Source organism: Oreochromis niloticus, linkage group LG7 (genome assembly GCF_001858045.2).
Source record: "Oreochromis niloticus isolate F11D_XX linkage group LG7, O_niloticus_UMD_NMBU, whole genome shotgun sequence".
Lineage (NCBI taxonomy): Eukaryota > Metazoa > Chordata > Actinopteri > Cichliformes > Cichlidae > Oreochromis > Oreochromis niloticus.
In genome coordinates, this window is record NC_031972.2 from 58,209,998 (window position 1) to 58,233,986 (window position 23,989).

General features: G+C 40.1%; 2 protein-coding genes across 2 annotated transcripts in view; one reads left to right on the plus strand and one right to left on the minus strand.

Annotated features, from left to right (window-relative positions):
- LOC100701892 (leucine-rich repeat-containing protein 4C) overlaps positions 1-14,109 on the minus strand; it is a 158,221-nt gene extending 144,112 nt beyond the window's left edge. Inside the window, exon 1 of the mRNA XM_019361951.2 lies at positions 13,428-14,109. The gene's annotated coding sequence lies outside the window, so the exon portion shown is untranslated. The remainder of the gene's footprint in view (positions 1-13,427) is intronic.
- A 6,156-nt stretch (positions 14,110-20,265) lies between these two features.
- Positions 20,266-23,206, plus strand: LOC112847256 (uncharacterized). The gene is made up of 3 exons (XM_025908469.1): positions 20,266-20,708; positions 21,411-22,669; positions 22,923-23,206. Exons 1-3 carry the CDS (start codon positions 20,302-20,304, stop codon positions 23,204-23,206), a joined length of 1,950 nt encoding a protein of 649 aa, XP_025764254.1. The 5' UTR covers positions 20,266-20,301.
- Positions 23,207-23,989: the final 783 nt, after the last annotated feature.

Consider the following 23,989-nt stretch of genomic DNA (forward strand, 5'->3'; position numbering starts at 1 on the left):
TACTTTATAGGCAGTGTGGTTTTGTTTTAAAACTATTTTTGGGGAAGTGACAAGCTTAATGAGCACGGATTTTAGCTTGCCAAAGTTGAATACAAAATGTATGTTATTCCTTTGCCAGTGTGGCCCTATTTTGTTGTATTTCAAAATTCATTAGGCTCAGAGCCATGTGTGCTTTATGAGATCTCGGTGCCATTAAATGATGAATTCCACAGTACATATGTCATGCACAAAATAATAAACAGACAGACACAAGGCAGACTGAATGAGCAAGGACACGCAGAATGTAGTGCAAGGCAAGTTTTCAGAGTAACGGATCACCACTCATTATCATACTGTATAAAACTGCTTTATCAATCTATCTATAGATAGACTCCTGCATGCTTCTCCAGTGTTTCCTAGGCATCTTTGCTTTTCTGCACTCCCTTTGTAAAATATTATTACTTCGGTAGTTGTAATCAAAATATTTACTATTAGCCGACGATAGCGAGTAGTGAAGAAATTTTCCTTTAATAAAAGAAGGAATAAAACACTATGAAAACATCTACACATATTATTGGCAAATTGTAAATAAATCATCAAAAGTAACAATACTTATTTTGCAGACACAATGTTTCTAACTAGTCTTATATGGAATCATATTACTGTTGCAAATGTTTAAGCTTGAGCTTATTTATACTTTACAGTCTGTTTAATGTACAATTCATATTGTATAATAATGTATACAAATCACTAAATAAATAGCTTTTAATAAATGCACAAACCCTAGCCTACATCTTGATTTAAAAAAGTTCAAATTAAATATCTGTTTACAAATTAAAAATCGGAACCTAATTAAAAGGCTTGAGTACAATCTGACAGGGTTCACTGTTAATATCTACAGGGGCATTCAAAATATTAATGAAAAATTAAGACAGTTTGATTTTCTCATATATGTCACTCTAAAAGTGCTGATGGAGTCTGCACCTATTCAGCTTGCCTTTCTTATGTAACCAGACAGGGCAGGCGTTGATGTCTGCTCTCCATCATCAGGGGTTTCTTTGCTAATGTTTTTATTTTTTAATTTAACCTCTATTTATACAGGTTTTCCCCAGTGAAACTCAATGTCTCATTTACAAAGGCTTGTTTCAGAAAAAAATATTAAAAGTACAACAATAAAAGAAACACTAAAATTGTCCAATATTTACACAGTCTCAAAAACAAAGTATCAAAAAAAGAATGTGCTGAAGGAGTTAAAAAAAGGACCTCTTTCACACTACACACTTTAGTAAGAGGAAACGTATCTGTTACAATGAAGAAACACCGAAGCTTGTTTACTTGCTAATGCTATCTCTACTAATGCTATGTATACTGGGAAACCCATCACATTCTTGTCAAAACCTAGATGTTTATCTACAATATGCATGTACAAACAACCAGAAAACGGCTGCTGGGCTTTTCACTTGACAAGCTCAAGACATTGTTAACAGGACACAGGCACAAACTCAAAACACTGGGCCCATATACATTTCATTGGGATCGTAGTGAAGCAGCATTAATCGTGCTTCCAGAGACAATATTCAACAAGATCACATTAATTTAAAGGATGACTTAAATGAGATAAGCTTTCTTACAAAATGCTTTCACTTTCATCTTTTAAATTGACATCTGTTTTTAGATTTTACTAGACAAGCACCTCTTGCTTTGCTTGCACTGGTGGAATGTCATTGAATTAGTAAATAATTCATTAAATACTTAGAAAAATTGTTAATAAGACATGACTGAACCTCTGTCATTGTTCTGTACCTTGATACACATTAAAACACCCGTGCCAGTCTGAAGGCCATTACACACCAAGCCTGTTGTAAAAAAGCACTAACATGGCAAGTTAAGTCTGCAAGAAAAGGCAGAAAAGGAAGCAAGAATGGGACAGAGTGTTTCATCCACACATTACTCTATTTGGAATGTCAGAGGATTCTGTGAAAAATAGGTGCGGGTCATCATGTCATATGGTTCTATTTCAGCTGAAAGAAATAGACTTAGTATTACAGACAGGGAGAAAGCTTGCCAGCCAGACTTTGTGCAACCCTTCATCACTTGGCCTTGAAGGCTTTTCTGCAAGTAGAGGTACATACAGCATGATGTCAAAATCACTCTTGTACTGTCTGGAGTATCAAAGACAGTGGTGCAGGGACAACAAGCAGTGGATGATCTCCACAACACCTAAGGTGATTTACTCTTACGATTTCTAAATGTCAAGCTACAGTTAAATCATGATTTACTGGAAAGATGGAGGAGAGAGAAAGATGTTTGTGATTGTTATCTGCAAAGAAACTTTGTATTAGTCCTATCAGATAGGTCAGGTCCTTCTGCTTTTTGAAGTAAATTGGAGTGCGGTTGTTGTTCAGTGTTGTTGATGTTTGCTGCAGCATATTTTTAAAGGGTGTTTCTAATATTTCCTGCTGCTCTTAAGTTGATGATAAAGGCTGGTGTTCTTTTATGTGCATTTTTTTTTATATTCGATGTCTTAAAGTGGACATGTAACACTACATGTATAAAGGCTAATTTACCATAAAGCCATGCTCTCAAAAACTGACATAGATTTAACACTGTCTGTGACGCTAGATTAAGAAATAAGCGCTTAAAGTTTTTAGGACATGTTTAGCGCCATCTTGTGTCAATAAAGAACATGACAGACTGAAATTATTTTATGTTAGCTAACTAGAACCAACAACTCAGTGGAATATAAGCAGGCTAAAACTAAAAATCAGTTTAAGGCGTTACTTAGCTATAATGTTGGGGTTTGTAAAGCACATTTTATAGATGAGAACAGTGTGGATTAGAGCCTGTTTGAGTCACCAGACCAACAAGAGAAGATTTTGGTCCCCAGGCAGGGTGCACACAACCACGCAATCAGCTGTCAAAGCGTATGTTCGCAAGATATGATAAAATAGTCTCTCTTTCCTCAAGCACATCCAAACAGTTTACAACATAACAGGCTACTATATTCACATCACACGACAACCATAACTGTTTCTTACCGAAGCACGACCAAGAATTCCGACATCCGTCACCATCTACTCAAGGGGGAATTTTTTTTTTTAAATCTCCACTTTAAACTACATTTGGGCTCGTATACTAGTGTGAAAAAAGATAAACAAAAAAGTATCAAAACCAAATGAGTTTTGTTTGTTGTAAAAGCACAAAAACCACCTTTGGCCCAGCAGTGAAGCCCCTTGGATTCCCAGTTAGCTTGGCACTAAATACAGCATGAAAATAACTGCAGATTAAAGCTTAATTAGTCAAGGCTTTTGCAGCTATGTAACATAAACGCTGTTTCTCTTATCCGCACCTCTGTTTCTATCAACAAGATATGTGTACGATCAAACATATTGAAATAAATTGAGAAGAATAACATTTCTCAAAAGAAATAGAAGGCAACACTCACAGAGACACATGCATTATCTAATTGCATTGAAAACGTGTTATTGTATAGACCTTCGTGGATGGGATTCTGTTTTTTCACTTCCTTTCTTCTCTCTCTCTCGTTCAATCATGCAAATGTAATTATTGATGGTTTTATCAAATGCTAGTGTTATCTTGATGTATTATATCAATTAAATTGTTAATTTATTTGTTATTATCCTTATAACAGAATTTAACAAAATACAGTTTTAGTAAAATTATTTTAAAATATTGTAAAAATGTATACTAAAGGTGTAATTTCAGTATCAGCATAAGAAGATGCCTGTGATGACAGAAACTATGAAATTTGTGCTTAAGCAATCCAGACACTTAAGTTCAGAGGAACATCTTTAAGCTTCCTGAGGCATTCTGCTTAACATCACAGACTCATCCACAGGTGACAGAAAATACCCTGTGGCACACTTTCCAATGTGCAATGTATTTATTCTCTCCCACATAGAAACGGAGAACATGTTTAGTTTCTGTTCTGGCCAGTACTTTTGCAAATGCTTGCTTTGACAAAGATATCTTTAAGAAAAGTTATAGGCCACTTTTAAATCTAATTCCAGTTTCAAGTGCCTGCCAACAGAGTAACAGAATATAATATGACACAGAACTGTATTGTTGTTTAACTGGAATATATTATTATTTTTTTGTTCTTAATTGTACAATCTAAGTAATAGGGTAATCTTGTCTTCACTCAGGTATTTTTACTTGATCAAATCTTCCCTGTGAACACAAAAAGGTTGAACAATAGGAACAATTCATCATTGTAAAAATGTGGTAAGAACATTTCTGTTCTTACCACATGTTATTTTTAACTAAGCCACCGTTAATACATTTATATTTATGTGTTTCATATTTAAGTTAATACAGTCTTTGTTAGATTTTTAAATTTAACAGAGTTGTAACTTTGCATAATCCAGTACTGCTATCACCAAAAATCTTTAGAGAATATGGTGAGTTTGAAAATATCAACGGTTGTCAGTAGACCCTGCAACAAGTGTTAGTTCCGTCAATGGGACAAAGAAAAATTATCTCTAATTTCCAAAATGTGCACTGTCAAATAAAAGTTTACTCCCATCAATTTGAAAACCTTCTTTAAAATAGAGATGCAGTACTGTGATGGAAAAGTTAATTTGGCAGTCTTGTCTTGGCAGTCTTGTGATAAAGAGCAAGAGTAAAGAGCAAGAAACAGTGAGTCCGTCATATGTCATCAACAGTATTTTTTATAGCCCAGAACCATAGTGAGAAATCATCTCCTGAACCCCATATAAGGGTCAGAACTGCAGCAAATAGTAAGTGTTAAAGCTTTTGAAACTGTGACACTACTTTATTGTATATATATACAAGGATATGCAATGGTTTTTTTTATCTGAACACTAATTAATTACCATGGGAAACGTGTTTTGTATCATTTTATTTTGCTGCAAAAGAGGTTTTAACCTAATTGTTCTCTCATTGACTGCTCAAAAAATATTTTCCAAGTTTAGCTTTCCAGGTTTAGGTTTTTGAGGAGCTTTTAAACGACAGTTAAGCTGCCAAATGTCAATCAGCATTAAATTAGTAACAATTTATTAAACTCGGTCTGAAAACATACATATTTAGAGTAAATTATCAAATGCAGAATAGAATTATTTAGAAATTATCAGTGTAGCTTGTAATTAATATCTTTAACCAGTCAATTAATCTCAATTGCAGTTCTAGGAGGGAACCCTCATCATTGGTGAGAGGTCTGAGTAACATGTGGGCCTACAGGACTGATCCAGTGGTCGAAAACCAGCCAACAAGCCAGCCAACAATGGATGCGGCTGTAGACACCAGATTGAACTCAGGAGAAGATGCAGTGATTGAGCAAAACGCAATACAGCATGATCCAGACAGTGTGTGCCCGTGTTGTGTCAAACTTGACAGCAGTTTTATTACACTTTAGTGTCAATAAATACATTTCTTAAACTGAGCAGCTGTTTAAGTGGCCTTACTCTTGAAATGAGAAAAATAATCTTGTTTTTATTCTGGAATTTCAACCGAACCGTTTTCATACCTTGTAACTGGTAAATAAAGCTCAAGATGAGCTGAAATATCCTTTTAAGGAAAAGCTAGACATATTTTCCTAGAATAAGATTTATTTTCTTGTGCAAAACTTGCTTGTTAAGAATATATTTTCTTTTTAGACAAAAAATAAGAAAAAATGTCCATAAACAAGGGTTTTTTTACTTTCTTGAAAATCGTTTTTTGCAGTGTAGCTGTGAAACTTTAAGGCTTGTGAAAGTTATCACTCCCTCTCTCAAAAACGGTTGACCTGGAAAACACTGCCAACCAAACTTATTTGAACAACATCAACAAAGGTGACCCCTGAACAGCAGGGCACACACTGCACTGGCAATGCTTCAAACAGTATTTAACAGAAAATCAGATGATCCTGCTTTATTCTCATTGAGTTCGTCCATCAAAAAGTAATTTAAAGACATAGTTCAGGCTAATGTTGCAATTAGTGTGTTCTGCATTTCATTTCCTCTAAAATTAGGTTCTGTAAGAGCAAAAGCAGTATGAATGTTGGTGGCTCTGTGGGCCAACTCAAGACATTTTCACCATGATTTGAATTGCTGATGATAAAGACCTTTATTAGGCTTTGGCCACAAGCTAAAAAGCAGCTATTAACCTTTATAATCAAATTCATATTAATGGTGTAGTTGTGTTTTAACATAGCTAAGATGTTTATTGGAAATTATTAGTCTCGCCCACACTTGGAAAACTAACCCTTTAGTCTATGCATGTGTCCTTGCACCAATGTTTAATTTCACAGTTTACTGTTAATGGCTTTTTTGTAATTGGTAATGTTGGCAATGAGTGCCTCCTCTACTCACAGCCCACAACAACAAACCTCTAATAGCACATTCTCTGTATGTATGGGGAAAAAATGGATGATAATGGTGAAGCACCCTATCCCTCTATCCGTCACTATTTATAGCCCAAACAATTAAGCTGAGAAGACCTTCATTAGCCTGCTGCTATTCAGCAGGACCCTGAGTCGCCTTGCCAGCCAGCTAAACAGGTGTTCCTTAATAATCACTGCTGAATTGCCAGCAACACTGGTTTGCGATTTTCCCTCCATATGTTTCAAGCTGTTAGCAGTCCTCTACTGAGAAATGAATGACTTTCTAAGCCTCATTACAATATCTTACAGTACACATGGCTATTGGCTGGCAGTCTGACCCTAAAATAAGACAAACTGGCAATGTCCGTGACTTCTGCAACAGTACCAATATAGCACATTTGAGAGTAGCTACGTAACAGTATTATTATGTCAGCAGTATTTGGATCAAAATGAAACTGTCCTTTTTGGAACTCCTGAATCTTAAAAAATTAGCCCTTTTTTGCTTTTTCTTTATAAGATCAATGCTAACGCAGGTGTAATGCTTTGCTGTAATGCTGACGGATACCTTCTTTGCAATTTAACATTCACTATAACCTATATAATTACAAACAAACATATATGGACACTTCTAATGCTGCAAGTGACAGAAGGCAGAAAATCTGTAGCTGCGCCAAGAGCTGTAAATGACAGGCTGCCAGAGATTTTATAAATACTGCAGCGGTGTGACACCACTTTATCCAATTAGGTTCTGGTTCATTAATTATCTGATCAAGCAGTGCTAGAATATAATCAGCATTTGTTGTATAATAGGAGGATGAGTTTGGTTTGGTAATTTTTCAAGCTGCAAGTATGAGCCAGGTCTTGAAAAATAATTAAAAATGACCAATTAGACAACAACAACAACAACAACAATAATAGCATAACATAACAACAGCATAATAAAACAGTAATATAATAATAAGATTAATGATAATAGTGATGTTTATTATTAAATCTCAAAAGTCCACAAATAAGCAAAGACTTATGCAGTTTTCTGCTGAATTAATTTGAAAAATACACTCCCAGTTTAATTCAGTGATGGAAAGGAGCTACACATGAACATGTAGGTCTGTAATTCTGTTCATTGCACCTACCAGAATATAAAACATTTCTGTCCTAATTGAATATTATGGACTCTGTGCCTTGTCCATTAAGAATCTGTCAGTTGCTTTTAAGGGCTTTGAGAAGAGTTAATGTAATTGGACACTCTGAAAGCCTACCCAAACTTGATCTGCAGATAATATATTCCCGCCTCTACCAATGTATTCATCTTGTTTCATTCCTTTTTCCAGATTGTGCCTTGCTGTGCCAGTATTTTACTTAATTTGGGTTACCAAAATTAGATGTCTATATTCCCTTATCACACATTCCTGTGCATTATATGTATATAAGAGGGTGAACAATACTCAATTTGTATTTATGTAAGCTACCTTTGTGAAGTTCTACCTGAAAATCAATATGCAGATGATACACATTTGTACTTTTCTGTTAAGCCCAACAACCCCTCTGGTCTTAGTGAATACAGCAAATGCTTGGTTTCGTCTTTGAACAACATCTGAATTTTTAATCTCACATCTCTAACCTCATTTGGACTTTCCTTAAAACATATCCAGTCATCTAGAACTTTTAGTAAATACCTACATTTTTTTAAGCCTTGAGTGTTGTAACCCACTTTTCATATGAATTTCTTAGTAACATCTCTAATTGATGCAGAATGCAGCAGCAAGGCTGATAACAAAAACTGACCAGTGCACACATATCACACCTATTCTAGCTTCCCATTACAAGAGCCTAATAAAATTCAGAATCCAGTTTAAAATCCTGTTATTAGCATATAAAACCCCACAAGGACAAATACCTGCATATTTATATATCAGAGGTAGTGAGACTGTATCACTCCAGCCAACTTCTCATATCGTCTGATCAAGGTGTCCTAATTGTTCCATGCTCTTACTTTAAAACCAGAGGTCATCACGTCTTTGAAGTTGCAGCAACCAAACTTTGTAACAACATTCTTAAGCCTATCATATCATCTGAATCTGCTATTTATTTTAAACGACTACTGAAAACTCATTTTTATAGGTTAGCTTTCCTTTAATCTTCAGGATGTATGGAAGTGTGTATGTTGGAATAAATGTCAGACTGTATAGTTCATTATGTGTCTGTTTGTTGGAACATGTATGCTTATATTTAATGTATGACTTTGTTCACACTGAAGTACTTTCTAACTTTGTGTTTTGAATAAGTGATACAAATAAAGTTATTATCATTATTATATCTCCTAGAATGATAGGGTGATATTTCTATTAATTTAGTGACTATCTACCTGTAGCATTGTAATAGAGCTGTCAGTCTGTAGTCTCACTGTAATTATGATAAAATACTAATGAGGGCAGAAGCGACCGGTTCAGACATGCCCACGCTTTCAAATGTCTACTGAAGATGGCAGCAGGTACAAAGGATTTTTGGGGAAGAGACATTTATCCATTAGCATAGGTGAGACCTGTCCTACCAATCTTTTGTTACTAATTTGGCCAGTTTACGAAAAGATTATGTATTTTCCCACTATTACTATCATGCATAAATTTGAGGCATAATATTTTAAAAGCTGAAAAATGTATTGAAGAAGATTTATTTGAAGATCAAGTCTATGAGTTGATTATATTGTCTGAACCGATGCTTCCAAGGAAGGTACAAATCAAGGACATATTGTTTTTACAAGGGAGTTAAAACTGTCAATATTTGTTTGAATGTAATCACAGAGCTATAGTACAGAATCTTTAATATTTCCTCTTCATTTTATGTGCTTTGTGTCATAATATAATGTCTTTTTAAAGAGTTTATAAACCATCAACCTTCAAAATAATTTTTATGGTTTTATAAGGTAAAACATTTATATTCTCATCTCAATTATTGGAGGCCACTGATTTAACACATATACAGTTAAAATATATAGTAATGTTGATTGCTGTCTATGAGGTGACACATACGGTTGCAACAAGTCTTTTAGAAAGTCAGTGACAGCTGGTCGAACCTTCCAGTTTAAACTGCCTAAACTTCTCTGCAGCTGATCTCTAACTGCCAAGATCTACAATATGAACAAGGCATAGATCAGTGAGGTTGTGTCCCTCTTTCACTCATACTGCCACTCTGCTGTTCAAGAGACGACAGTGAAGTGCATAGATAACCACTGATATACACAAAGAAATGTCCACAAGTCTGGTTTAAAAGGAAAGTCACTGGATGAATCCATAGCTCATGAAGAATCTCCAGTGACCTCATTAAACTTCTTTCACACACACTTTATTCTCGGATTTTCTCTAACAAACATTTTTCACTTTAAAGATACAAGAAAAAGTCATATGGGTATTTGCATTAATTTGCGTTGTGATAATATTTGATCATCAGTTCAAAAAAGTGTCCTTTTTTTGGACTAATTATTGTCTTTGTCATCATTCCTGTTGAAACACAGAAAGCACATTAGCCAAGAATCATCTGATGTGATGCTGCGTGTGTTCTTAATTCAGTGTTTACTGGTAAATAATAATGCTCTGGTGAGAATATGACAGTGAAAAAATAATAATTTTGCTAAAGATTAAACAAAACAAAAAGCATAGTTGTTGTTAAAGTATTTTTAAATAGGGGTTTACATGACACATAAAATGAATTTATGTAGCATGTTATATTAGAGAGTGCCAATAGAAATAAAGCAGTTTGTAACCATTCTGTTAATATTTCATAAATCTACTTTATTCCACCCCCCCCTCCCCACACACACACACACATATTATATCAGGTAATCGTGACGAGATACAGCTAAAAAGAGAATAACAAAACCAGCAACTTCAGCAAATACATGCAAAATATGTGGTTTGTAGTCATCAGTGTTGCAACACATCAGCACACATTAATAGATGTATGGAGGTAAAAGCCAGCTGCAGATCACTCTTGAGGTCCACCAGTGTGCTTCTGTTTCTCACTTGTTTTTGATGCTGTTCCTATTGTTTTCCTTGTTCAATAATATATGGCACATATGCTTGCTACTGAGACTAATGTTTTTGGTATGGGATTTGTGCTGGATTAAGCTTCAAAAGAATGGCTGATAGTCTGTTGTTTGGAGCTGGCATGCTCCGTTCCCCACAGGGCTGCTGGTTTAGAGCAGTTTGGATTTGTAAGAAGAAAATAGAACCAATATTATGCAATCTTGTTTTGTTTTTTTTTTCAGCCATAATATGTAGAGTATATGCAGTCAGATGCATACTGGCTGATGGGTAAAGAGTAAAAAGTAAGAATAACAACCCATGCTTGACAGTTGCAATATTGAGCTATGCTGCCACAATGATTCATGTATTCAGCTCAGGCCGAAAGTATTGTTTAACAAGACCCAGCCTATATCTTTTTGTATTGAATTGTGGGTAAATAAATCAAATTCTGTTCACTTTTTTAAGTGATCCTGTTTTGATGAAAGGACTGTATCAATTGAACTAAATGAAATATGTTTGCTCTGATTTTGATGACACATATAATTTCATTAATCATGGATGAATGCTTTTCTAATATCTTAATCAGCAGCAATTACCAGCCTTTCATCATCACCTTACTGCTTCGAGAATCACAAGTGGCATCAAGGGTTGTGAACATTGGCTCATCATCACATGCTCTCTCAAGGGTACACCACTTGTCCGGCATCTCAGAGGCCCTGATTGCATACAAACAAGTGATTCCGTAATCTAAATGTGTGTGCAAAGCTCCTTCTTATCTCAACATGCCTATGGGTAACAGAGTAGCGTGATTGCAGTAAATAGAAACCGCCCACCACCAATACTCAACTCCTGTAGGACGCAAGCCACCGGTGTATGGTGCACTTGATTCTCAGACTGCTTAGTACTTCACAATTACAAGAATGTGTTATTATAGTTGATATAGTTAGAGGTTAGAGAAGACTGAACAAGTGGCAGGGACCTGTGATTGACATCAAGTTCCTTGAAAATGACCTACATGGCCCCTTTATGAACCTGATAAGATGGAAAAGTAGTTTTTTTATTTTTTTTCATCCCAAGACGGTGTCAAGGCAAAGCAGTAATTTATGCTGTAAACAGAGCTGCAAATGTCTTACAGAGAAGCCTGTGGATTCACACAGGAAAGTGACAATTTATCTTTTACAACAGACATCGATGCAGATTTTGCCGCATTTAGTGATTATGTTTTAAGTGGTGAATAGCCTTAGTTACGCTTAGATCTGTTTTTTCACGAACTGTGATATCTGCCTACAGTATTGTTATAGCATAAACAGCCTTGACAGCTCAGCATTACAATTCAGAAACAACTAAGAAATACAAGGAAATATGATCACTTCATCCCACTAGAAGAACTTCAGTCCACCTTGACACTGAGTTTACTAGTCTATAAGATTCTACGGGCGAGATGGACAACTAGTCTTCTAAAACAATATTCCATAAGTTGGTGTTTAGATAACCGCCTAATGTGTCATAGGAATGTTTCATCATGTTTCCCTAGAGTACTACTAGACCAATAGCTTAACTTAAGACAGCTACTAGATTGTCTCAAGGGTTTAAGTTTTTCCTTTAATTTGTCATCTATATGTATAGCACAAACAGCTAAATGGATGTTTCCACCGTGCATCTGGACAGAACAATTCAGCATAAGCTTTAACCCTTTAAAACCGGTCGGAGCGGGCACGCTCTGTTTTGCGTAACTATTTTTAAATCCCGGTAGCTCTGCAACCACGTAAGCTAGCGCAATAATTTTTTTTGCATATGAAACCGGAGGAGTTGTACTTACATCTTATGCCATTAGCTTGCCCTATAGGTCACAGTTTCCTTCCACATATAGCTTTGCAAAAACTGCATAAAAAGCGCTTGCAGAAACAAAAACATAATATTCCAGAAACACGCTTTGCCGATCCGATCAGCTGTTCATAACACTTCCTAGGTTGGAATAGACGTCAGCGTGAACTTTCACATGACACCCATGACCTGACAAAACCAGAAGTGACGTCATTTCGCGGAAATGTAGTTTTTTTTACGATCAGGGCCTCATGAGCCTGTACTTGTGTTTTTAAAAGTTATGTTTGACTTTATGACTTTCTGTGTCGTTTCTGGGATGCTTTGGACTTATATTGCACTGTTGGAAATAGTTTATTTTGATGCATATGCTGCTTTTTTGCAAATTTGCACTATAATTTTTATTTTCGTTTTTCCTGCAGTATATAAAAATTGGTGTATTTCAAAAATAAAACTATGAAGACACTCAAAATAAATTTCCTGTGGTGGGAAACTATTTTGTGCAACATTTTTGTATTAACAGTTTTGAGGGACAAGCCTCTTAAATTTCTCTAACTAGAAATATATGTTAAAAAAACAAAAACGATTTTCAATTTGTTTGTAGTTTATTGCACTTTTTTGCAATTTATGTAAATACTATGCACTTAATCCATACATATTATTAAAATTTGGGCTATAATGGTTGTACTGATGTATAGCAACTTGAAATGCTCCCAAAAATGGCACTACAGCATGTAAAAATATGATATGAGCTCTGGCGGACTTGGTTCTATGGTAGGTCTTAAAGGGTTAAGATCCAAAGTAATAAGTTATGCTGATATCCAAACACACTAAATCATGTCACTGTTGACAGGTTAGGTGATTACTCTCACAGCAGGGAACTGTAGCCTAGCAACAAAATTACAAGAAGATGATTTAGGAGAAGCCTGACCATGCAACAGTTAGCCAGTCAGTGTTGTTAGCATAACGCATGAAACTCTGCAGGCAGACTACAAACATGACAAAAATAAGCTTGATGTCTTTTTAAATACAATAACAATAATAATAATTAAAATATTCCAGAATTACAGAGAACATCTAAATTATATTGAATATTACAAACCTTACCCAGTAAATATCGAAATGATTACATTTCATTGAACATATTACACGGTTATGCAGTGTCATCTGAGGTGCTGATGTCAGAAACAAACAGTAAGACTCAACAGATGTCTGTCAACAGCCAGAAAAGGTTTACATGAACATTAGAAACTTGTTTTACTTACCAGTGTTTTTTAGATCAAAGTCCTGGGCGCCCCACAGTGCACAAGACTGAGCAACACTCGAACTGTGAAGCCAATAGTGGAGCTGTTTGTTGTCTTTTGTGTGACCAAACTTTGACAAAAAATAAAAAATAAAATATAGCTATAGAAAAAAAATAAGTGAAAAAAGAAAGGCTAAGGCCTATTTGGAGCAGAACTTGTTATATATTTAATGACTGATTTCCCTTGACTTTTTTTCACTGGACAAGACACAATGACGTGATAAACTCATGACAGATCGCAGAGGATTGGTCAGGAGATTTATATATCTTCAGTCTTCTGCTGGTACTAATGTCTGACCAGTAAATAGACAGGCACTAATTCTCATTTAAGCCATGCTTTCCGTTGGTATGAATATTCCTTGAAATCAGACCAAAGGCAAGAAGTAAATGGACTGAAGAGTGTCAGAAGGAAAAGAGAACTCATATGCTGCAAGGCAAAGCTCGAGAAGCCAATATAGTAATCCAGAAATCATACTGGTGGTGGCATTAGAGAGGTGTTGTGCTCCCAGTCTATAATCCCTGTGTCTCCGCCTCTTTGTATCCACCTTGTCTCCAGCTGTGATAGAGGCACTGAGTGATAGAGCGGTTCTGAGTGCTGCTGCCGCTGCTGCTGCTCCTGCGTCCTTCCTGCTACAGCAGCAGTCTCTGCTCAAATAAATGCCTGGTCTGTCACAGTTCTTTGCTGCAATGCATTAGATTCATGCACTCCCTCCCTCTTTCTGCCCTCCTCCCTCCTTGCTCACTCTTGTTCGTTCACTTGCCTCAGTCACACGTGAGGAGACACAGTGAGAGTCTGGAATACAAATAAGCTGTCTTTCTTAAAGACGTGATTGTGCTTCTTCAATATGATGACTTTTTTAAAGTCAGAGGGAATGAGTGTGGTGAATAAAGTAGACGTGATCTTGAGATGACAAGATTCAGATTTTCAGTGGACTGGGCTGTTACTGAGCATTGTTTTTATCCTGGTCCACATTTTTTTGTTGTTGTTTTTTTCTTTTTTTCTCTTTTTTTGCTTGGTCTTGCATAAATCTTGCATGGTCATAAACTAGTATCATCCATTTCAGTTAAAAATAAATGGTGCAAAAAAGCGTACCATGTTGTCAATAACAACAACAAAACAAAGAAAAGAACAAAAAACCTACAGATGTAACAGATGAAGCATGCTGATTCTTTCAGGTAAATTGTCCCAGCTTTCACTAAATAACAATATGGCATGTTTGGTTTTTAAAATTGTTTTAGTAAGTATCCAAAACATACAAGTTTCATTTATATAATTTTTCTAGGGCTCTTATATCTGTTTTCACTCTTGTATGCTTTTCATACAAGTTTCACACAAGCCAGATACAAACTTTATAAGACTTATATATATCTTTTCCATATGAGTGGAAAAGATATATATAGATTGCATATTATAGATTGCAAATAAAACATTATTTGCACTGCTATAAAAGACCTTCACAAAATGTGTTACAATAAGGTGAACAAAGACACAAGAGCATGAAATCAGCCGAATCTAGCCATTCATTTTTAGAAGATCCTTACTGTGACTTATGAAACAGAAAGAATAGATAAGTTTAAAAGTAATCACATTCTTTTGATGTGTTAATGAACCTGATAATAAGTTCACTGTATAACTCACTCCTAGAGCATTAGGCACTCCTGTTTTGTCAAAGCTCCTTGTAGTCTTAGATATATGCAAGGTTTCCCCTTCCCTCAGTGCTGTAACACATTGGGTTATGGTACCTCTTTATTGATGCAGAACTTATTGACTATACTTTCTACTCATGAAAATTAGTCTGAGATCTGATTCTTTTTAATGACATCATCTTTAGCTGTAGATTTCTGATTTGTTTCAAGAAATTTCTTGTTGCGAAAGAGAGTAAAAATATCCCCGGTGGCAGTTCCAGGGTTTTTAGAATCTAGGCAGTTCTGGTGTTAAATACTCTGGTCTTTTGTCATTTTCCCAGGGAAGGAAAGTAAATCTCATAATGTAAACTGAATTAATAAATAGCTCAAATTTAAAATTATGTTTTAAAAATGTAAAACCTTTTCTCATTTCCATTACAAACAACTAAGGTGTTTTCCTGATCTAATCACAGCATAGTCCAGCCTACTTCCCCAGTTTCCCACAGTTAACAGCCACTGAACCAGTAACTGACACATATAATTTAACTGACGTGTCATGTTACACATTTGGGACTTTTGTGTGTATGATTCTTCCTTATAATGTCTGTGCCTTTAAAAACACATTAAATAAGATATTCTAGTTTTCCCTGACATAAAGTAGCTGATTGTCCATCATCATTACTAAAACAAACAGCTTCAGAAACCAGAGTCAAATCCCAAAGCACGTTAACCACATGTGCTGTGGAGCCGCAGTAGGAGAATTAAAGGGAGCATTTTCCTTTGGACAGCCAAGCCAAACAAAACACAAGTTAATCATTCAATTAAAGTCACTGTTCATTGACGCAGGTGGGAGGAAGACAGCTGTGTACAGCCGTCCCTCTCATGCTGCACCATCATTAAGCTCTTGTTTTAAGCACAGCTCTGCAAACGCTAGCCTCCAACCCCATCACTCTATTTTTGGATCACTTCCTGAAAGTCACATACTGACCAGTGTTCAATTTTGTTTTAAACTAAACTACTAAATCTTCACAATGATGATCTGTTTAAGAGCTAAAGAGTTAAAGAGGGCAAATAATAGTCTTAAATGGAAGAGTCGGCCGTGTCCAACCCTGGAGGTGACACATCAAGTCTGTAGCGACAACAACCTGAACCTCATCATACTCTTAATCTAAACAACTGTAAAACAAAAGTTTTTTGGCCACGTGAACTGCATAGCCACCAACCCTACTTGCCATATTTGCATTCATTTGAAATTTGCATCCCTTCCTGGAGAGTGAAATCACATTGAAAGTTGCTGTTCTGACACAGCATGAATGAGACTTTCAATGGAGAGATCTGAAAGTAGCAAGAAGCACTGGGAGCACCACAGTACCAAACAAGGAGACCTTGAAAGAGTTCAGGTATAACTTTTGGGAGATATTACTGGCACTCATATGAGTATCTTTCCAAACTGCAGACAAAGAGAGAGAGACAAACATAATATTACTGATCCGACGAACAAATGGCATGTAACCACGTTTTCAATTGAACGCACTGCACCTTTTCTCTTTATGGTGCTGAATTAAGCTGCAATTATACAATTTACTAGAGAAGCAGGAACAAATTCAATTAAATGTTTTGTATTTTTCAAAACATAGAATATGTTGTTTGATTTTCCAACAAGTATTTATAACAGTGTTCTGGACATTTTTGATTACACATCTGAATCCTTTCTTTTAAACATAATAAACACTACAAAGGGGAATGAGCTAAAACAGACCATACAATCGATTCATAAAAGACATTCTGCAGCCCATTCACTACTAAATAAAGTTTCTTAGATGATGCAATTTACTCATCTATTATTTTTTACTGTTTTTAGATGTCTTTCTCTCAGTACAGACACAAACATAAGTCAAACCCAGACACCTGCCACTCACAGCTTTTAGAGACAACTCTATTTTTAAATCATCATTTTTCTGTTCTCAAAGGATTCTACAAACAGCCCGTGAGGCACTCTGCAGTTGCAAGTGTTATTCCTCAATGTGCTACCATCAGAACTATTGTTAAAACCTCTTTGTTGACAGAATAAATGTTTTTTTTCTTTTATAAATTTGCTCTGTGTGGTAATTACTTATTAGTAGGACACATATGTTTTCCCTTAAGTGGTTTATACATCATTCCCCCCATTTTCTAAATTAATTACATCAGAGGTTCAAAGAAATGGCGGAAATGCAAATGTGGCCCACTAACACCACTGCTGCAGGAGTGAGAGAATTCAGGTCAAAGATGAGCAATAGTTCTTTAGGCACAACGCAGGACCCAGACTCTCTCTGCGAGTAGTATAACTTAAGATAAAAGCTTATACAGAGCCAGATGTTTTTAGATCATTATCACAAAATTGTTACAGCCTTTGACATTTTGCAGTCTAGGCAAATTGCCCTCATTACTTCACATTTTTAATGGTCAGTACGAGGGATCATGTCTAAAATGAAGTTTTTGAACTTTGTGTTTCTTTAGTGAGTTATAAGCTAAGTAGTTTCAGTTGTTTGACAGTTATTATAATCAAATAAAGCAACACCAATAAATTCACTGTGTAGTAGAAATACTGTTTCTAGGACCATTTCATTAGTTTTTAAGTTCCCTATGTCCTTCCTTACTACATATGGAGAGTTAGCTATAGCCCTTTAAGGAAACACAAGCTTCACAAGCTGAATTGAAACCTCTCAATTAAGCTACATATTAGCAGCTGTAAGCTGTGATTAAGAATAAATAAAAGGGAATAGTATTAGATGAAGGGGTCATCAAAAAACAAACAGAAGAAAACCAATTTGGGCTGAATTATTTATTCGGTTGATGTGTGAGTAAAATTTATCTGCACAATAGTACACGCAGTAAAAGCTCCCATACATTAAACTAAGATATGCTCTCTCAGTGGATTTTAAAGCATGCATGCTAGTTAGTGAACATAAAAAAAAAACCTAACCCGACTGTAGTTTGTTTTCACTCACTTTTTAGTTTTATTTGCTGTTTCTTATATAAGTGAGTGAGTGAAGCTAAAATCAAGGAATTAAAAACAAGTCAGAACTGACAAATACAGTATTTAATTTTAGGTTCATAAAGTGTGAAATGAACAGGCTTTTAATTATATGTAAGAGAGTAAAAAGCAGCTCTTTGGAGGACATTTGTGCAAAGGTAACTGCAGGTTGTGCTATATTAATATAATAATAAAATAATATTATCATGTGGGAATATAAAATTTAAAAAAAAAAAAACTTTTTGTGGTTGTAATGTTTCACCAAGGTGAAAAAAAAAACACAACTCAAAATAATTTCAAAAACCTCAAAAATAGTTTCTATTGTGAACTCCAGTGGATTTTTCTTGTGCAAATGCTGTGATCAGCTATTCTGTCCTGCTGCCTCTGATGTGTATTGCTCTTCGTGGATTCAACAAGATATAAGCCTATGTTTCACAAACTGTCTTGGCTGATTTCCTTTCCTTAAACTGACAGTTTACTGTTTATACTGTCTCTGTGCTAGACAGTATAAAATTTGTATAAAAGTTGAATTTGGTTAATCAAATCCAAGCACCATTGCCTGTAATTCAAATTTATCATTCCTACACTTGATGAAACGTAAACCTGACCACCATAGCGGCTGTGCACCAGTCCAACACAGTGCTTTATACGGCAAGCTAACCTGTTTATGCTGCACTAAACTGCCTAGTTTTTTCATAGTAGTATACCTTAGTTTGTTTTGCATGACATTTCACAGTTTGAAAAAAGTATAACTTTTGAAACTTGTGAAATAAAGCAGCTGTGCATTTAGCTAGCAGTCACACTGTGTGACAAACTGCACACAAACAGTTTGTGTGTTTACTGATACTTGTTGAGCTGACCATCGGCGTAACTTTGTGCTGAACATTGGGGGGGGGGGGTCAAGATCTCTGTCTAAATAAATAAATAAATCTGGGTAAATTCCCAGATGATTAAACATGAAACTATTGTGGCGAGCTCACTGACGGAGGAGACAAAGGTTTCTTTGGGAGCACCCGTTTATTTACCCGGCCCAGAACACTGCCGCTAACTCCCCCCTCAGCGCGGCAACCATAACATAAACAACAAAAAAAGGCGCTCTCTCACCGGAAACAATCGCCGAGCGAGCGCGTCACACATCGCCATGACAACAGTAAACAAAACTAACAAAACCCCAAAAAAGCCCTGACCCGCTACACTATTTTCCTGGTAATACCTGAAATTAGTAAAGAAAATCAACACCTATTTATGCAAGATAATTCATAATTTTATTGGGGGGGTTAGATTGGTTGGGTCTGATTATTGGGGGAGGTCATAACCCCCCTGGAAATTACTCCGCTGGACCTGACGATGCTGTTGAGCAGTGCAGCATCAACAGTGATGAACTTGAAGGAAAAATGACAATGGAGCAAAAAATATCCTTAAGTTCTTTGGAAACTTTATTTACACACTGACACACAATACATCCTCTCTTTCAAGGCTACCATCCCTGTGTGCAGCCCACTCACTTGGTCAGTAGCGTGATGACATACGTGGCTTTACTGTGAAACTGTGCCGCCTTGTGGTAACTAAACTAAAATACTGAGTCTCAGTTAAACAACAATAACAATAATGCAGTCCAGCACATTTCACAACTTGAGTACACAAACTGAATATCTCTGTCATGATCCTGGGTCCGTTTGACCCAGCGTTTTGTGTTTTTCTATTTAGTGTGATTTTTGTTCGGTTCCTCTGTTTAGTGTTTTCTCTGTTCGGCCCCTGTGTGTCCTTGTATGTGTAGTTCCTGTTTTATTCTGACGGTCTGTGTCTTATGTCAGTGTGTCCTGTTTACGTTCCCCCACCTCGTCAGCTGTTATGTCTCCCAGGTGTGTTCCCTCCTGTTTCCCATCCCCCTGATTACTGGTGTGTATTTATTGTGTGTGTTCACTCGTCCTCGTTGCTGGTTCGTCTGTGTTGTTTCCCCTCGATCTCCCTGCGTCTCTCCATGTGTGATTTCCCCGGACCTCCCTGCATCTTCGTTCTGGTTTGCTTTGGTAGTTTTCCCAGTTTAGGTTTACCTGTTAGTGTCACCCGCCATTTCTGTTTATTGGTATCGCTGTTAATAACTTCTCACCTGCACTTGAGCTGCCGCTGCCTGGTCCTAATTAATTCCTACACAGCTTGCACCCGCAAACCGTGACAGCACGAACCAGCCAACATGGACCCAGCAGCTTGCGACCCTTCGGAGGAGCTAAGGGATGACATCATTTTCTCCGTTGAGAATCTTCTCAGCCTGTGGTTGGAACATCCCCCGGAGGAGCTTCGTCGCGCTTTGGAAACACGCCTACAGCGGCTCTTCTCTGGTCTTCCGTGGCTGCTTGGCTCTCTCTCTCCGACCATTCAGGCCTTCCTTCAGCGCGCACCTCACCTGCTCTCTGCCACTCCTGCCTCGCTGCCCGACTCGCCGGATGTGATCTTGCCTGGCCCGTCGGAGCCGTCGGCGGGGAGGAAATGTCGATCGCGCCGCCGGCGCGCCACCCCACAGCCGGACATCCGGACTTTTAATTCGCCGGTTGTGGTGAGTGAGGGCTCTCTTTCGGACTGTGTGACTGTTCATTCTGGGGCTGTCTTCTGTGCGGCAGATGATTATGAGAACAGCTCATCGCCTGCTCAGCAGCCGCTCTCAGCTCAGTTCCCTGGTGTCACTCCACCGCTGCTTTCAGAAGCCAGGCCCTGCAGGAGGAGCAAGCAGCGGCGAAAGAAGGATTATGTGGTGGAAGACACTGGGCTTACTCCGCTGCAATCCTTTGCTTTGTTTTTGGGACTTCCACGTTCGGAGCTACACAAACTTCCCACCTCCTCGTCCCAGCCTCGCTCCGCCACTCCTCCCCAGCCTCCAGTAGCTGCCCAGCCTCCAGTAGCTCAGTTAGCTGCCCCGCAGCAGTCTCCAGTGCTCCCAGCTTCACCCTCAGTGCAGTCTCCAGTGCTCCCAGCTTCACCCTCAGTGCAGTCTCCAGTGCTCCCAGCTTCACCCTCAGTGCAGTCTCCAGTGCTCCCAGCTTCACCCTCAGTGCAGGCCCCAGTGCTCCCAGCTTCACCCTCAGTGCAGTCTCCAGTGCTCCCAGCTTCACCCTCAGTGCAGTCTCCAGTGCTCCCAGCTTCACCCTCAGTGCAGGCCCCAGTGCTCCCAGCTTCACCCTCAGTGCAGGCTCCAGTGCCGCCTGTAGTCCAGACCCCAGTGCCGCCTGTAGTCCAGACCCCAGTGCCGCCTGTAGTCCAGGCCCCAGTGCCTCCAGTGTCACGGTTACTTGCAGTTCAGGTTCCAGTATTACCAGATTCACCCGTTCACTCCATGCAGGGAGAAGGCTTTATGTCTACGCAGTGTACTTTTCAGGGTTTAGCCGCCGTTGGCACAGTTAGCCACTCCAGGGCTTCCCCAGAGGCTGGGTCTCGGTCCCCAGCCAATTCTGGACCCCTGAGGATTGAGCAGCCCCCTGGGAACCACTTCATGTCAGCATGGCCTGGGAAGAGCCAGTGCTCAGTGCATCGTCAGTCGCCACCGTGTCAGCTAGTAGCCTCCATGACTGCTGGCTTAGTTATGGCTTCTGCTGGAGGGTCCGTGGGACCGCTCCGGCCTTCGTCTCCTGTCTCCGCCGGAGGGTCCGAGGGACCGCTCCGGCCTTCGTCTCCTGTCTCCGCTGGAGGGTCCGAGGGACCGCTCCGGCCTTCGTCTCCTGTCTCCGCTGGAGGGTCCAAGGGATCCGTCCAGCCTGTTGCAGCGCCTCGGTCTCCGGCTTCCACGCCGCCGCCAGCTGCAGCGCCTCGGTCTCCGGCTTCCACGCCGCCGCCAGCTGCAGCGCCTCGGTCTCCGGCTTCCACGCGCCGCCAGCTGCAGCCTCACCGTCCACGTCGTCGCCTGCAGCGCTTCCGTCTCCGACTTCCACGCCAGCTGCAGCCTCTTCATTCTCGCCAGCTGCAGCGCCTCCGTCTCCGGCTTCCACGCCGCCGCCAGCTGCAGCGCCTCCGTCTCCGGCTTCCACGCCGCCGCCAGCTGCAGCCTCACCGTCCACGTCGTCGCCTGCAGCGCTTCCGTCCCCGGTTTCTACGCCGCCGCCTGCAGCGCGTCCATCTCCGGCTTCCACGCCAGCTGCAGCCTCTTCATTCTCGCCAGCGGCAGCGCCTCCATCTCCGGCTTCCACGCCAGCTGCAGCCTCTTCATTCTCGTCAGCTGCAGCGTCTCCATCTCCGGCTTCCACGCCGTTGCCTGCAGCCTCTTGGTCCACGCCGCAGCCGCCTCCGCGTCTTCACCCTCGCCTGCAGCCGCCTCCGCGTCTTCACCCTCGCCTGCAGCCGCCTCCGCGTCTTCACCCTCGCCTGCAGCCGCCTCCGCGTCTTCACCCTCGCCTGCAGCCGCCTCCGCGTCTTCACCCTCGCTGCAGCCGCCTCCGCGTCTTCACCCTCGCCTGCAGCCGTCTCCGGGTCTTCACCCTCGCCTGCTGCCGCCCCGTCTGGTCCAGCCTCCGAGTCTTCACCCTCGCCTGCAGCCGTCTCCGGGTCTTCACCCTCGCCTGCTGCCGCCCCGTCTGGTCCAGCCTCCGAGTCTTCAGCGTCGTCTGGTCCAGCCTCCGTGTCTTCAGCCCCGTCTGGTCCAGCCTCCGTGTCTTCAGCCCCGTCTGGTCCAGCCTCCGTGTCTTCAGCCCCGTCTGGTCCAGCCTCCGTGTCTTCAGCCCCGTCTGGTCCAGCCTCCGTGTCTTCACCTTCACCTAACCGGCCACTTTCCAGGCCACTGGCCAGGCGCCATCACCGTCGTGGGCGGCCCCCGGATTCCCTTCGTCTGAGTCGCCACCGTTGCCTTCCGCACGGTCGGCCTCCGGACCAGCTCCATCACCTTGTTCGCCAACGACGACGCCATTGCCGCCCTCACGGTCGGCCACCTGAACTGCTTCCACGTGGCCTCCGCTGCCTTCCGCACAGCCGGCCCCCTGAACTGTTTGGACCCCGGTGCTGTTGGCCCCCTGGCCGGCCCCCTGAACTGCTTCCACGTGGCCGCCGCTGCCTTCCGCACGGCCGGCCCCCTGAACTGTCTGGGCTCCGGTGCTGTCGGCCCCTGGCCAGCCCCCTGAACTGTGTCCACGTTGCCGTCCTCACGGCCGGCCCCCTGAGGTGTTCTGTTTTCCTGTGCTCTGGTGTGTTTCTTTTCTTTTGGTTTTGGACTCGTGTTTTGTTTTTGGTTTTTTTGACTTTCTCGTGCTTTTGTTTTTGTTTGCTTCGAGCCCTCCTTCCTGGACCCCTCCAACCAGACTGGCCACCCCAGGTGCCACCCTGAAGCTAAAACAATAAAATTCAATGAAATATCAAATGTACGATTATGTTTTCACAGTGAAGCTCAGATATCCAAGTGTAAGTGAATACAGCATCGGCTTCTGCACTCTGAGCATCATGTTAGCAAAGGTAGGAGAGCCAAGCATGAAAGACGGCACCACAGAAAACAATTTTTCGGTGACAGATTAACAGGTTAACATTGCTGGACTGGCCATCGGGCATACCGGGCATTTGCCCGGTGGGCGGATGACTTCTTTATTTATTTATTTTGTAACGGCATGAACAATGAGAGGTGGTGGATTGGCCAGATGCTGGCCGATGTGTAAAAATAACTCAGTTGTTTGGTGGTCGCTATGTCGGAGCTTCCACAGAGGCCAGCAGGTGGATGAGGGAAAGGGGAGGCAGGAGGAGGAGAGAGCCGAGGCGGCCGCCAGTCCGATTGTCAGGTGAACTGAACTTCAGGTAAGAAGTTATGACCTGCAGTCTATCTGGGTCAGATATAAACCAAGTTTAGGTGGAGTTTATTTTCGTTATGCTGACTTTTTACAGTCAGTTACAATAACTCCTACTGCGTGCTAGCTAGC